The sequence below is a fragment of the Calonectris borealis genome, chromosome 20 (assembly GCF_964195595.1).
Source record: "Calonectris borealis chromosome 20, bCalBor7.hap1.2, whole genome shotgun sequence".
NCBI lineage: Eukaryota > Metazoa > Chordata > Aves > Procellariiformes > Procellariidae > Calonectris > Calonectris borealis.
Window position 1 is genome coordinate 4,402,656 of NC_134331.1, and position 12,910 is coordinate 4,415,565.

The 12,910-nt window shown below is 44.7% G+C and overlaps 1 protein-coding gene across 3 annotated transcripts; it reads left to right on the forward strand.

The window, feature by feature from the left end:
• Positions 1 to 313: 313 nt before the first annotated feature.
• Positions 314 to 10,744, forward strand: DDX5 (DEAD-box helicase 5). 3 transcript variants are annotated; one of them, XM_075169511.1, is made up of 13 exons: positions 314 to 450; positions 4,767 to 4,932; positions 5,081 to 5,177; positions 5,262 to 5,395; positions 5,518 to 5,583; positions 6,020 to 6,161; positions 6,240 to 6,400; positions 6,573 to 6,745; positions 6,940 to 7,050; positions 7,277 to 7,338; positions 7,417 to 7,476; positions 8,726 to 8,950; positions 9,548 to 10,744. In XM_075169511.1, exons 1-13 carry the CDS (start codon positions 419 to 421, stop codon positions 9,928 to 9,930), a joined length of 1,812 nt encoding a protein of 603 aa, XP_075025612.1. In that variant the 5' UTR covers positions 314 to 418; the 3' UTR covers positions 9,931 to 10,744. The 3 variants fall into 3 exon arrangements, with proteins under 3 accessions (XP_075025612.1, XP_075025614.1, XP_075025611.1); XM_075169513.1 differs by lacking the exon at positions 314 to 450 and adding an exon at positions 3,008 to 3,190; XM_075169510.1 differs by lacking the exon at positions 314 to 450 and adding an exon at positions 3,023 to 3,214.
• Positions 10,745 to 12,910: the final 2,166 nt, after the last annotated feature.

Consider the following 12,910-nt stretch of genomic DNA (forward strand, 5'->3'; position numbering starts at 1 on the left):
GAGGGTGTTCGCATTAGCGGGGTGGTTGTGCAGCTGGGGAGTTTGTTTTCAAGTGGCAGGTGATGCAGGTTTGCTTGGGAAACGGGGGGTAACATAATGGCTTTTGTGCATGATAGGAGTGTTAGAACCTTTACTAAAAGCAAGATTTAGAAGGTTTTGTCTAGTGAAACTTACTGTATTATTAGCTGCTAGCGTACAGGTTTTTGGAGACAGAGGATGGTGAAAGTGTATTATCTTCCTTACTGGGCAACAGTATTCCATGCTCCTTAGGAAGTCATGAATTTTCCATCTTGCATCAAGTCATGCAAACTAGAAATAATGGTGCCCCTTACCCTTAAACTGGAGCATGACAGAAGCAGCCGAGATCCCAATTATGACTGAAAGAACAATGACTGGCAGCAAGTAAACATCAGTGACAATGTTAGCTCTAACAGTCTACAGACATAATTGGTACATATATAATCCAAATGCATATATCGCTTTAAGAAAAGAGCTTTTGTGCACATAAGCAAATGCATATCAGTACTACTGAAATTAATACCAGAACATGGATTTCAGTTTGATATATACGCAGCGCTGCAAATCTGTGTTGATTTGCTTTGCATATGTTGGCTCAAAGTAAGAAGAGAACACAGGAAAATCAATGATGTTTAACTTAAAGGGGTGGAACACAAAAATGAGGAAGTTTTCTTCAAAGAGGAAATCAAAAGAAGTTACTCGCAGACTAAATGCGTGCAGGCGAGACAGAGACGAGGTTTTGTTTAGTCTTTTCAATTTAAAACCTTAGCAAGGTTAAACAGCACAGTAACAGGAACCCATAAGATATACAAACAACAAACAAAATCAAAATAATCTGTGTTAAGCTAAATGTAATAGGGAAGAACAAGAAAAGATCGGACAATTTGCTATTAATTTTCACAGCCTTTGCAAAAACCTTTTTCAGACTCATCAGAAGCAGGAAGTCCATTGGGTCAGTATGTATAGAGCATTAAAAGGAGTATTTGGGGAGAAAAATCTTCAACAAGCTATATTAAATCAGTAACACCATCCTGAAAAAAATTGGGGAGGATCCCCTATTAGAAATTAGCGGGGGATAGTATTAATGAACCTGGTCAAATTGAAGTGCTACTAAAAGAACAAATTGATAATAAGAAAGTGATTGATCGAGGTAGTATTCCAAATTGCTGAGGGGGGAACAGCTGTGGCTATTCATAAACAAAGATAAGCCTAACTTAGGTGTTACTTCTGAGGAACAGATAATGGAAACATCTAGTACTATTCTTTGAAAACCTTGCTCTGTTCTTAGCAACAATCAAAAAAAAAAAGGAAAAAAATCATTAGGAAGTAATATATAACAGATCAAAAACATTTTTATGCCTTCATTATGTAAATCTGTATGGGGCCCAGATCTTGAATACTGTGTGCATTTCTTGTCAATAAAGAGAAAATGGCAAGGATAATCAGAAGTGTGGAATTGCTTTTAAAGGAGAAGGAATTAGATAGACTGCAGCTTTGGATTACGAAGGAGGTGACTTAGAAGATATTAATGTCCACAAAGGGTATAAAAAAATAGAAAATTATTACTCACCATTTCTAATAACTCATTTTGTTTTGTGCCCGTTGTTCTTACCAGGCAATGTGTTGAAAATGAAAGGAAATGTTTTTCAGGTAGTGAACAATTAAACTGTGAAACACATTGTCATGGTATCTTAGAAGCTAAGAGCATAAATAGAACAAAAATGGGAAGAAATGGCCATCAAATAACAGTTACATTATTTTTGTCTCATAAAAGCCTTAAAGCACGGATTGCTAGAAGGTGGGAGGATGTAAACGGAGAGTGTTATGACACTTCTCTTTCCTTATGTTGTTTTCATTTGCATTGGCCACTGCTTGAAACAGGTGGTCTGGCAATATGGCTGCTTGTATTTATGCTTCAAGCTTCACCTTTTCTTCTGTGTGCTGAAAGCCTCGGGTAGCAAGACATTCAAGTTATTCCTTAAGCTAGCAAAGCAGGGCAGGTAAGTAACACAGTACCCACTTGAGGTTGTTTGATGTTTATTACACGTGTGCTTTCTAAACAGCCTTGTCCTTCAGTGCACTGGTGCACTTCTTGTGACCTTTGAATTGCTTTACTAGCCCTGTTGTGGAATTTGAAAAGATAAAAATAGTAACTGTTTCTAATCACATGTATTTAATATTTATAAAAGTGCCCAGGCAATGGGTAAGAGTCTAAAAGCGCTGCTCAAAGTAGCATTTGATAATCTGTCTGCTATGATGATTATTTGCGTCCAACCTGCTAACACGGTGAGGATCTGCACATCTATCTCCTTTAGTCTCTCGAAAATCCCAGGCAGGCGTCTGGCCGAGTCTACCGTTCCCTCGAGTTATCAGTTAACACGTGGCAACTCCACTCGCGCCCGGGTGTTATCTGTGGGAGCACTTGCGGGAGGCTTTTCGCAAACAGTTCACGCGGCGGTAAGGATCTGTGAGGCTTTGAGCTCGGGGAACTTCACTGCGAGCAGCCGGGCTCCCCCGCTGCTCCGCCAGCTGCCCCCCGGCCCCAGCGAGGCCCACCCTGAAGCGCTGCCTCACCGCTGCTCCAGCTGGCAGCCGAGTGGCTCTCTGGACAAACCGGGAGGCCGAAAGCCCCCAGGCTGCGCTTATCAAAGGCTGGCGGAGGGAGCTGCCCCTTCCCGGCCGCACGGAGGGAGAGGCCTCGGCCGGGGGACGAGCCGGCGCCACTAGGCCGCGGCCTGCCGCCTGCCACCGGCTCTGCGCATGCGCGGCCACCCGCGCTCTTCCTTGCGTGGGCGGGGAGCACGGGCCCCTCCGGGCGGGGCGCTGCGGGCAGTGACGGCGGCGGAGACCACGCCCCAAGGAGGAGGGGAACTTCCGCCCGCGAGCGCAGAAGCCGGTCAGTCGGCCGAGCCGTGGTCACGCCCACACGGGAGGGGGCGGGGATTCCGGCCAGCTCGGGCCGCTTACATAACAGAAGGGGCGGGTTCTGCGCCTGCGTCACCAGCCGGTTCCCAGCAGCCCCCGCGGGCCCCTTTATATAACCGGCATCCGGGCGGTGGGGCGCTCTACATTCAGTGGCCCCCACCAGCGGCGCCGGATCCTGTCCTACCGTTCGCCACCCACTTTAAGTGACCGGGATCGTCTCGCCCACCGCCACCATCACCATGCCCGGGTATTCCAGCGACAGGGATAGAGGGTGAGTCCGGGGGCCCGGCCGGCGCTAGCCGCCGCCAGCGTCCGGACTCTTAGACCGACTGTGGGGTTCTGGTGGTTGTTTTTTAGCCGCTTAAAATGGCGGCGAGTCGTTGGGCGTTGGGCCCTGGCGCCCTTCTCCTCGGCTTTTGCCGTCTCGAGGTCTCCGGAGCTTCGCGAAGGGAGGCCGGGGGAGGGGAATTAGCTTTAGGAGCTCTTAGCGCCGGTGAGGGCGGCCACTAGGCGTGGGTGGCTGTGCAATCTGGGACGGGGCTAGGTCCATCCGCCTCAGCGCAGCCCCCGCTTGTGCGTGACCGCTTACGAGAGGCGCGGGTGGGTTTTTTTTTTTGCGGGGGGGGGGGGGAAGGGATTCGCCCCCCACCCCTCCGGGGACGTACCCCCGAGTACGGATGGACCACGCAGACCTCGATTCCTCTCCCCCCTTCCCCCCCCCCCCAGTGGGGGTGGGCTGGGGAGCGACGGGCTGGCTGGAGGTTTGTGGGTCAGTGGGTTGGCCGGGCGCTTCGTCGATGCCGAAGCCGTGGGGATCTCTCGGTAGGGCGGTTCCCTTTTCCTCCCTTCCCCCTCACAAGGGACGGCGGCTCTAGCTGTTGCTGGCAGAAGCCGGCCGGCTCCCGCTTTGTGTTGTGTAAGCGGATGTTAATGGCCGGCCCCGCCATGCGGTGACTGAGGGGAAATCAAAATGCCGGCTGCTGCTGCTGCCTTTGTTCCTCCTCCTCCTCCCCCCGCCCAGCTCAGACTCTAAAATGGCAGCGGCTGGAAAATGTGGCGTAGACAGAAATGAGAGACAAAGGAAACAGCGCTGGCAGGAAGCAGCGGCCACTCAGCCAGGTCCCCTCTGGGAGCGCTGTGTTGTGCTGGGAAGGATCGCTCCCCGCGCCTGCCCGCCCGAAATTGGGGAGCAATCGGGGCGGGGGAGGGAGCCCCACGCTCGGAACCAGTTTAGCGGTCCTCAGTGCACGGCTTAGCGTTGCTTCGAGCTGTGCCTCAGGGCTGCCAGGACAGGCTTTCGAGATGAGCCTTTTCTGAACGGAGGGACCTAACCTAAACTGCTAATGTAAAATGCATGGCCTCATAAAACATCATTATTGAGAGAAGTCTATGTTTTGGGATACAAGAAAATGGTTTATGGGAAAGTTATCCCAAGGTTTCGTAACTGCCCCTGCCCACTTTCTGCAGGCTGACACACAATGGGAGTGTCACTTGGGTGGGAAACCATTTTGATCATGGGGTAATACAAAGGTTTTAATGTCCTTACTTTGCCTATGTTGTAACTTGCTAATAGACCTTTCAATTTCATTTTACGGAAACTGCAAAGATATGTGTTACTTTAGCTTCTGAATATGAGTTGTTGCTAGGCAGATTGTGGCATCTGCAACTTCAGCTTGTTTTTTTAAGTTTTAATATCCTGTAGGTGGGGTTTATAAATCTGAGTTGTAAAGTCACAGGATGGACTGCAAAGATAGTGGTTAAGTTGTATAAGAAGAGGACCAAAATGTTTCTTTTGGACTCTATGTTATGATCTTCTTCTCTAGGTTTGGAGCCCCCCGTTTTGGAGGAAGTAGAGGTGGACCTCTCTCTGGGAAGAAATTTGGAAACCCTGGGGAAAAACTTACAAAAAAGAAATGGAATTTAGATGAGCTGCCCAAATTTGAGAAGAACTTCTATCAAGAACATCCTGATGTAGTTAGACGTACTGTGGTATGTACCCTATCCAACTCATGCAAAAGTAAACAAATAAGTGCAAACATGCTGAGGGTCATGGGGCCCAACAGGCATGGATGGGGTAACTTAAAAGATAACTTCGGTATCAAACCTGATTTCCAATAATGGGATTTTTGCCTTGCAGCAAGAAGTTGAACAGTACAGATCAAGCAAAGAAGTCACAGTTAGGGGCCATAACTGTCCAAAACCGATTATAAACTTCTATGAAGCTAACTTTCCTGGTAAGTGAAGATTCCATATTGGTTGTTTTTCCGGGCTTGATTAAGACAAAGTCTAAGTTACTAAGTTTCCATTTTCTTTTCAAGCAAATGTTATGGAAGTAATTCAGAGGCAGAACTTCACTGAACCAACTGCTATTCAAGCACAAGGTTGGCCTGTTGCATTGAGTGGATTGGATATGGTTGGAGTGGCACAAACTGGATCAGGGAAAACACTGTCTGTAAGTTTTGATTGTAGCCTGGAATACTGCTAGATTTCAGCAGTGAAAGTATGGCCTGGCTTAGTGCAGGCTGAATGCTTCTGGGAAGGGATTGTAATGAGACGCTTCTTTCTTCCAAACAGTACTTGTTGCCTGCTATTGTGCATATAAATCATCAGCCATTCCTGGAGCGAGGAGATGGACCTATTGTGAGTATTCCTAAATGAAAGGGGATCTTAATTTCCAGAGAATGTGGGGTTTTTTTAACAGTCCAATTGTCCATGTTCATAAGAGTGCATAGCTGTATTGTGTTTCTCTGTATGACTAAAGTGGTTCCATGTTTTGGTAGTTTCCCAAGAACATTCCATAAGGACAATCCAATCAGAGCTTAAAATTGTACAGAACAGGGTTAGGTGTCCCATTTTGGAAATTGCTACTCCCTGGAAGCTAGTGACATTCAGATATCTTACCACACAGCATAGGTCAGTGTTTGGTGGTAATGGAGTTTGCTGGTTTGGGCTACTTATATCCACTTAAGTCATTCTGGCACTGAAGTAATACATGACAACTTTTCCATTTAAAACTAGTGTCAGACTAGCAGTTTCAAATAGGTATTGAACTAAAAGCTGGGCATCTTATTTCTAGTGTCTTGTGCTGGCACCAACTCGTGAACTGGCTCAACAAGTGCAGCAGGTAGCTGCTGAATATAGCAGAGCATGCCGTTTGAAGTCTACATGTATTTATGGAGGTGCTCCAAAGGGACCACAAATTCGTGACTTGGAAAGAGGTATGGATAAGCCTTGGTGCATCTCTGTATGAGGCAATGTGAAAACTACTTCAGCTGACTTTACTGCTTTGTTTTTAGGTGTGGAAATCTGCATTGCAACACCTGGAAGACTTATAGACTTCTTAGAGGCTGGAAAGACCAATCTCAGGAGGTGTACTTACCTTGTCCTTGATGAAGCTGACAGGATGCTTGACATGGGCTTTGAACCTCAGATCAGAAAAATTGTGGATCAGATAAGAGTAAGTATAAATGGTTCATGCATTTCTCACTATTACAGAAACAAATACTGCTATGCTCAATAAAGCAAGGGCAGTGCAATTAACTCTTTCAGGCTTGTCTGGGTAGATTTTTTTTTTTGGTTGAACATTTGACTATATGTTGATCTTGTACTGACGTAGTCTCCTTCTCCAGCCTGACAGGCAAACTCTGATGTGGAGTGCCACATGGCCAAAGGAAGTAAGGCAGCTGGCTGAAGACTTTTTGAAAGAATATGTACACATCAACATTGGTGCATTAGAACTAAGTGCAAACCACAACATTCTTCAAATTGTGGATGTGTGCCATGATGTAGAGAAAGATGACAAGTAAGTAGTCAGTGGGGGCAAAGCATTATGTTTTTTAATGTTTAGTTTTAGTTCATGAACTGTGAAATGAATTTGTCTTGATGGATTTTTGACACCAGTCTGAGACCACTAAAAAAGTAAAAAATCAGGCTGGTAAAACTAAGCTTGCGCAGTACAAATCAATCCCAGCTCTAACCATCATCTCTTCATGATAGGCTTATTCGTTTGATGGAAGAAATAATGAGTGAGAAGGAAAATAAAACAATTGTTTTTGTGGAAACCAAAAGACGGTGTGATGATCTTACCAGAAAAATGAGGAGAGATGGGTGAGTCTAAGCTTGAACGTCAGTGACCCACCCCAATAGTTGGAGCATGCTCTTGATTCGTCACGAGTGACCACTTAACTATGGTGTCAAAACTGTCAAATACAGTGACACCAGGTGTCAGTTAAATGCTAAAACTAACTCTAGAAGCTGTTTGGAATTTGCCTGTTTTTGACTAATGAAACTACTCAAGGAATGGTGTGAGGTCAATCAAGTTCTGTATTTTCAGGTGGCCAGCAATGGGTATTCATGGTGATAAAAGTCAGCAGGAGCGGGACTGGGTTCTAAATGGTGAGTGTTTCGGCAATTTCTCCAAGCATATGATCTGTGTTGCTTATTGAAGAAACTGATGAGTTGCTTGTGTTACAGAATTCAAACATGGAAAAGCACCAATCCTGATTGCTACAGATGTTGCATCCAGAGGTCTAGGTTAGTACAACTCGTAATGCCAGTTGCCCAAAGCTATTTAAAGAAAGTCTATTGCTTTCTTTAACCTCTGCATTTTTCTAAGTTTTCTTCACATAAAGGTGCAGTCTTTGTGGCAAGGCCTAGGCATGACAATCGGAGGACTCGAGGGGGATGGAGGACTAGTGGAAATGATCGGCTGGCTGCTTCCAGTCAAATAGAGAGGTGAAAGCTGAGAGCATTGTGTGCCAGTAATCTTCAAAAGGCAAAGATCATCCTTTAAACTACTACCCCATAAACTGTTCTCTCATGAAATAAGCAGTTTCATTCACAGTTCACTTTGCCCTGGTATTTCTCTTCTCTCCATGCTTTGCATGATTTGCCATGGTGCAGTACTGTTAGTTTTGTGCATACTGTCTGCTGTGATCTGTGGGTCTTTGAATTTCAGTGAGTTTGCTGAAATGTCGAAGAAAATAATTACAAACTTCAATGTTCAATGAAATTTTTTTCAACCATGAAATGGAGAGAGCAGCTTTAAAATGTACTAAGCCTTGTACAAATTGGTGAGTACTGGCACATGAAATCTGAGAAAAAGTCCACCTCTCACTTTAGCAAGTGGGGCAGGAAAGCAATGGCTTTTCAAATGCCTTTGAAAGTCGAAGTTCCTCCACCTATACATAGTCGTCATGTCGAGACCTGTCAGAGAGAGACACATTCTCAAGTGAACCCTGGCTTCTTGGAAGCGCTTGCCTAGACGAGACACAGTGCATAAAAACAACTTGGTGACTTTGGGGGGACAGGTATGTTTTTCTTGCAGCTGCGGTTCAAAGGTCTTGGCAAGACGAGCAGTGTGGCCCCTTTTTTTTGAGCTTCTAATGAGTGTGTATGTGAAGGACCTTGTATGTTTTTACTCTAAGGTCCTCAAATGAGCACATGAAGAGGCTGCTGTGAGCTTTAGTGGCCCTACTGCAAGAAGCATTCAGATGTCACTTGATGATTTGTAAAGGGGACTCTTGAGTTGGGAATGACAAGCAAATGCATACTCCTTTATGGTAAGGTTTTGGATCACAGGGTGGGTGATGAGACGGGAACAGACGGAGTGTGCATAACTTTCTCTTCCACAATACTCATGCAGAAATGGATAATTCTAACACTGTTCTTTGCAGCCATTATTTCCTTTAAAGTACTATTGTCTAATGTTTATCTTCGATTTGGCTGTTGTGGTGTGCAAAACTTTGTACCTTGCTTTTTGCCACACTGCAACACTTTACAGATGTGGAAGATGTGAAATTTGTCATCAATTATGACTACCCTAACTCCTCAGAGGACTATATCCACCGAATTGGACGAACTGCCCGCAGTACCAAAACAGGCACAGCATACACATTCTTTACTCCTAACAATATTAAGCAAGTAAATGACCTCATCTCTGTGCTTCGGGAGGCTAATCAAGCCATCAACCCCAAATTGCTTCAGTTGATTGAAGACAGAGGTTCAGGTAAGTACTGTTCTTGACCACAAGTGCGTAGCTTTCCTCTTGGAACAAAACGGAAACTCAAATTCCACCTCCAACCTCTCTCCAAAATGGATGTGGAAGGTGGTTTATCTACCAGTTATGGTGACCTGAAAAGGTATTTATTAACACCAATAATAAAAAAAAACCACCCCCTCCCCCTGAATGCTCCATGTTAATGTTGTGGTGCACCTGTGGCTACTGCTGGCCAAAAATGCACTTCTGAGTATTCGCTCTGAAATAAAACGCTTCAGGGCTCAGTTTTGTGGCCTTCTCTCATACAGCTAGGAAGGGTGGACATAAGTGTCCTATTGGCGAGATGAAAGTGACTTTTTGCCATGATGCCATCACTCACGTTACAGGGGAGAGTATGTGGCTCTCCTCATAGGTTAGACAGCGTTCTCTTATCAAAATAGCCTTCATCTACGTAGTAAAAAATCTAACTAGAGACTCTAGTTAGGTGAAGACTACCCAGCAAGGCAAACCTATTCTATGAGCTGAACTAATTTGGTGGTAAAATGCAGCCTTTATGTGATATATATATATATATATATTATAACTATGTCTTACCTTTTTTGATAGGTCGTTCCCGAGGTGATCGACGTGACAGATATTCTGCGGGCAAAAGGGGTGGATTTAGTAGTTTTAGAGAGAGGGAGAACTTTGAGAGAAACTATGGTGCGCTAGGAAAGAGAGACTTTGGAGCAAAAACTCAAAATGGGGCCTACAGTGCCCAAAGTTTCAGTAATGGAACTCCTTTTGGAAATGGCTTTGCAGCCGCAGGCATGCAAGCTGGCTTCAGGGCTGGTAACCCTGCAGGAGCTTACCAGAATGGCTATGATCAGCAGTATGGAAGTAATATTGCAAATATGCACAATGGCATGAATCAACAGCAGTATGCATATCCTGCCACTGGTGCTGCTCCTATGATAGGTTACCCAATGCCGACAAGTTATTCTCAATAACTTAGTGTATTTAAATGTCTCAGTTTTTCATAATTGCTCTTTATATTGTGTGTTATCAAAACAGGATAGTTATTTAAGAAATGGGAAATGCAGAAATGACTGCAGTGCAGCAGTAATTATGGTGCACTTTTTCGCTATTTAAGTTGAATATTTCTCTACATTCCTGAAACAATTTTTAGTTTTTTGTACTAGAAAATGCAGACAGTGTTTTCAAAGTAAATGTACAGTGATTTGAAATACAGTAACAGAAGGCAGTGCATGGCCTTCCAATAAAGATATTTGAAGACCGAATTTTCTTTCAGATGGCAATTTTCTCAACATGTGCACAACTTTACATTAATGGAATGTCAAATGTTTTTATATTAAATTCTAGAAAGGTTTCTCAACTGTGTCTGATTAAACATTTAAGCTTATACAAAAAACAGCCTTGCCTTGATTGGGCTAGATTGCTTAGCATGGCAGGCTCTGCTTTGATGGGGAAGAAAACTAAAGCTGGCTTCTAAGTAACTGTTGGAAACAGTACTCTTCCTTGTCTCACTAGCGTAGGGCCAGTTTTTGGAAAAGATCTGCTGGAGTAATGGTATAGCTAAAAGTCTTGCTAACCAAAACTGCAGTGGTGTTGCTAACGAGCTGCTACGAGCGTAGGAAGCTTCTGCAGCACCATAACTGTCGCCTTCACATGAGCATATGTGCAGACTAGGCTTGAGTGTAATGTACCTACAGCTGTCAGGCCTTGTGAGTTAGCATGCAGGCTTACTATGAGCTTCAGAGAAATGGGAAGATCTTAGTATTAAAACTTCAAATTATACTTAAACTGGTATTGAGCAGTGATTTCTTTATGGAAGTGGGGGGAGGGAAGTGGGCTGTTGATCCATGAACATACTTCATGGATTTTTTTTTTTCCCCAAGACTTGTACATGCAAATGACTCTGTAATCTCAAAGCACTGCCCATGCTGAGCGAAGCAACAGCATTTCATTGATGAGGAGCATAGCTGGCATAATACTTGATCCTGGGGTTGAAGTACTTAATGCTTTCAAGTACAGTATATTAAAATTCCAGTTAATACTGACTTTCAGTTCCTTCCTCTCACTTGTTTATTAGTAATAACGATTAGTTTCAAGTTTAACAGTGCTTAACTACAGCTTAATGTGTTCAAGGTTGAATCTGCAGGAATCAAGGCAAGATTCTATCTAGGTTGTTTTGAACCCAAGTCAGACTATTTCTTGTATACTTTAGATCTTTTTGCTAATCTGTGCTTAGCTCTTGGTGATTGTTTTCCTCTGAGGCTCAGCTTGTGATGTTCTTAACTGCAGCCTAATCTGCCTCTTCATTATGTATTTCTGCCTCTTCTGTGGATTTCTATCAGTTGACAGTACTTTTGTGATCATTCACTGTTGCTATGAGAACTTCAGCTGCAGTCCTGAAATACTACCACACTTGAGTCTAAAACTGCAGTTGGCAATGTGGAATCTTTTTAATTGGCTTTGCATCATTCCCTTTGCCCAGTGCCATCCATGTTGAACATAGGGAAGTAGATGGTTATTTATCTTTGAAATATGAGATGTTAATTGCTAAGTTTCCAGGTCAGTTGCCTGAAACAAAATCCATAGAAAGCTTGTTTTTGTTTTAAAATCTTTATACTAAAAAAGGTATATGTAGAAAACTTCTAGCTTGTGAATTAAAATTGATAGACTGGGGTCTTTAACAAATAGCCTTTTTATCACTTTAGGTGGGAGATGGCACCAACCAGACTTGTTAAAGTGAAACCCAGACAGGTGTTTGCAAGTCACTGGTTGAAAATGTGCTTTGAAAACTTAATCAGGAAATCATGGGAAGAGATGCACCTTGTGACTCTTCCGTACAGGTTTTTCAAGGTTGTAGATTCTTGGTGGACTTAAGTGTAATTATGTGGCCAAATCAGCTACCCATTAGAAGCTGCAGTTAAACTGAAGACTCAAAAGTTCCGGCTGTCTTGCTTTTAGACATGTGATGTGGGTTACTGGAGTGCTATTTCAGAGATTTTTTTTTTTATTTTATTTAACCAGTAAGGCACACATCTCAAAACCAAGACCATATCTTGGTTTTTTTTTGCCTTGGTGGTGTTTCCAAATATGAATATAATCTGGGGGAATTGTTCGCTGAAGGAAGGGCCTTGCTCAGTGTAAGGTGGGCACTCGTCTTAACATTTGCATATAAAATGATGAAAAATGAACTCTACTAAATAGCTTTGACAATATTATCAGAGATACTCTGTGGCAGAACTGAGCTCGTGGCAAGTCTGCTTTAGAAACATAATTGTAACTAGCAGTACTTCCGCACCTAGGAGTAGCAGCTCCTCCCGCTGACCCAGTGGCCTACTAACGCCTTGTCTTAACAATTCTCAGTCTGTCCCTCTGGCTGTGGGGCTGGTGGTGAGGTTCAGAACCAATGCCGAGATAATTCCAACTCATGGAGACTTCACATACCTGAATTTTTCATGTCAGCCAGCGCACAGAATGGCTCCTCTCTTAAGCTCCACCTTCTGGCACTGGTACAAAATCGTGATTAAGCAGGTATGGAAATTTCCACTGCTCTGCTGTGCGGCTCCTCTGCCAGCGGCGAACTTGAGCAGCCTTACGGAGCAGCGGTGCCCCCGCCCGCCCTGCTAGCAGAAGGCACCGCACTAACGCGTTAGCTTGAGCTCCGCTTGCTGCCTGGAAGGCCTTTATGTTGCTTCAGACCATACAAAGCAATGTATAGCTGCTCTGATGAGGTCTGTGTGGGCTCTTCCCCGTGAAATCCTCCTGTGCCGCTGTAGGGTGTCCCCCCCCCCCCCCGCCCAGCCCACAGACTCGCCCTCGCGCCAGGGAGCTCCAGGCCGCCGTGTCCGAGAGGGGAAGGCCAGACGCTACCTCCTGACACAGGAGAGGGGGAGGCCGGGGTCCCGGCTGCCGTGGCCGTGGGTGGGCTGAAGGGCACGAAACACCGGCGGCAGCGGA

Bases quoted from the DNA above. Each gene is read 5' to 3' on its own strand.
- DDX5 (XM_075169511.1), top strand. From the start codon at position 419: ATGTTAGCTCTAACAGTCTACAGACATAATTG. The intron at 5,396-5,517 runs GTAAGTTTTGAT...TCTTCCAAACAG, and splicing joins GATCAGGGAAAACACTGTCT to TACTTGTTGCCTGCTATTGT. The intron at 6,401-6,572 runs GTAAGTATAAAT...CTCCTTCTCCAG, and splicing joins AAATTGTGGATCAGATAAGA to CCTGACAGGCAAACTCTGAT.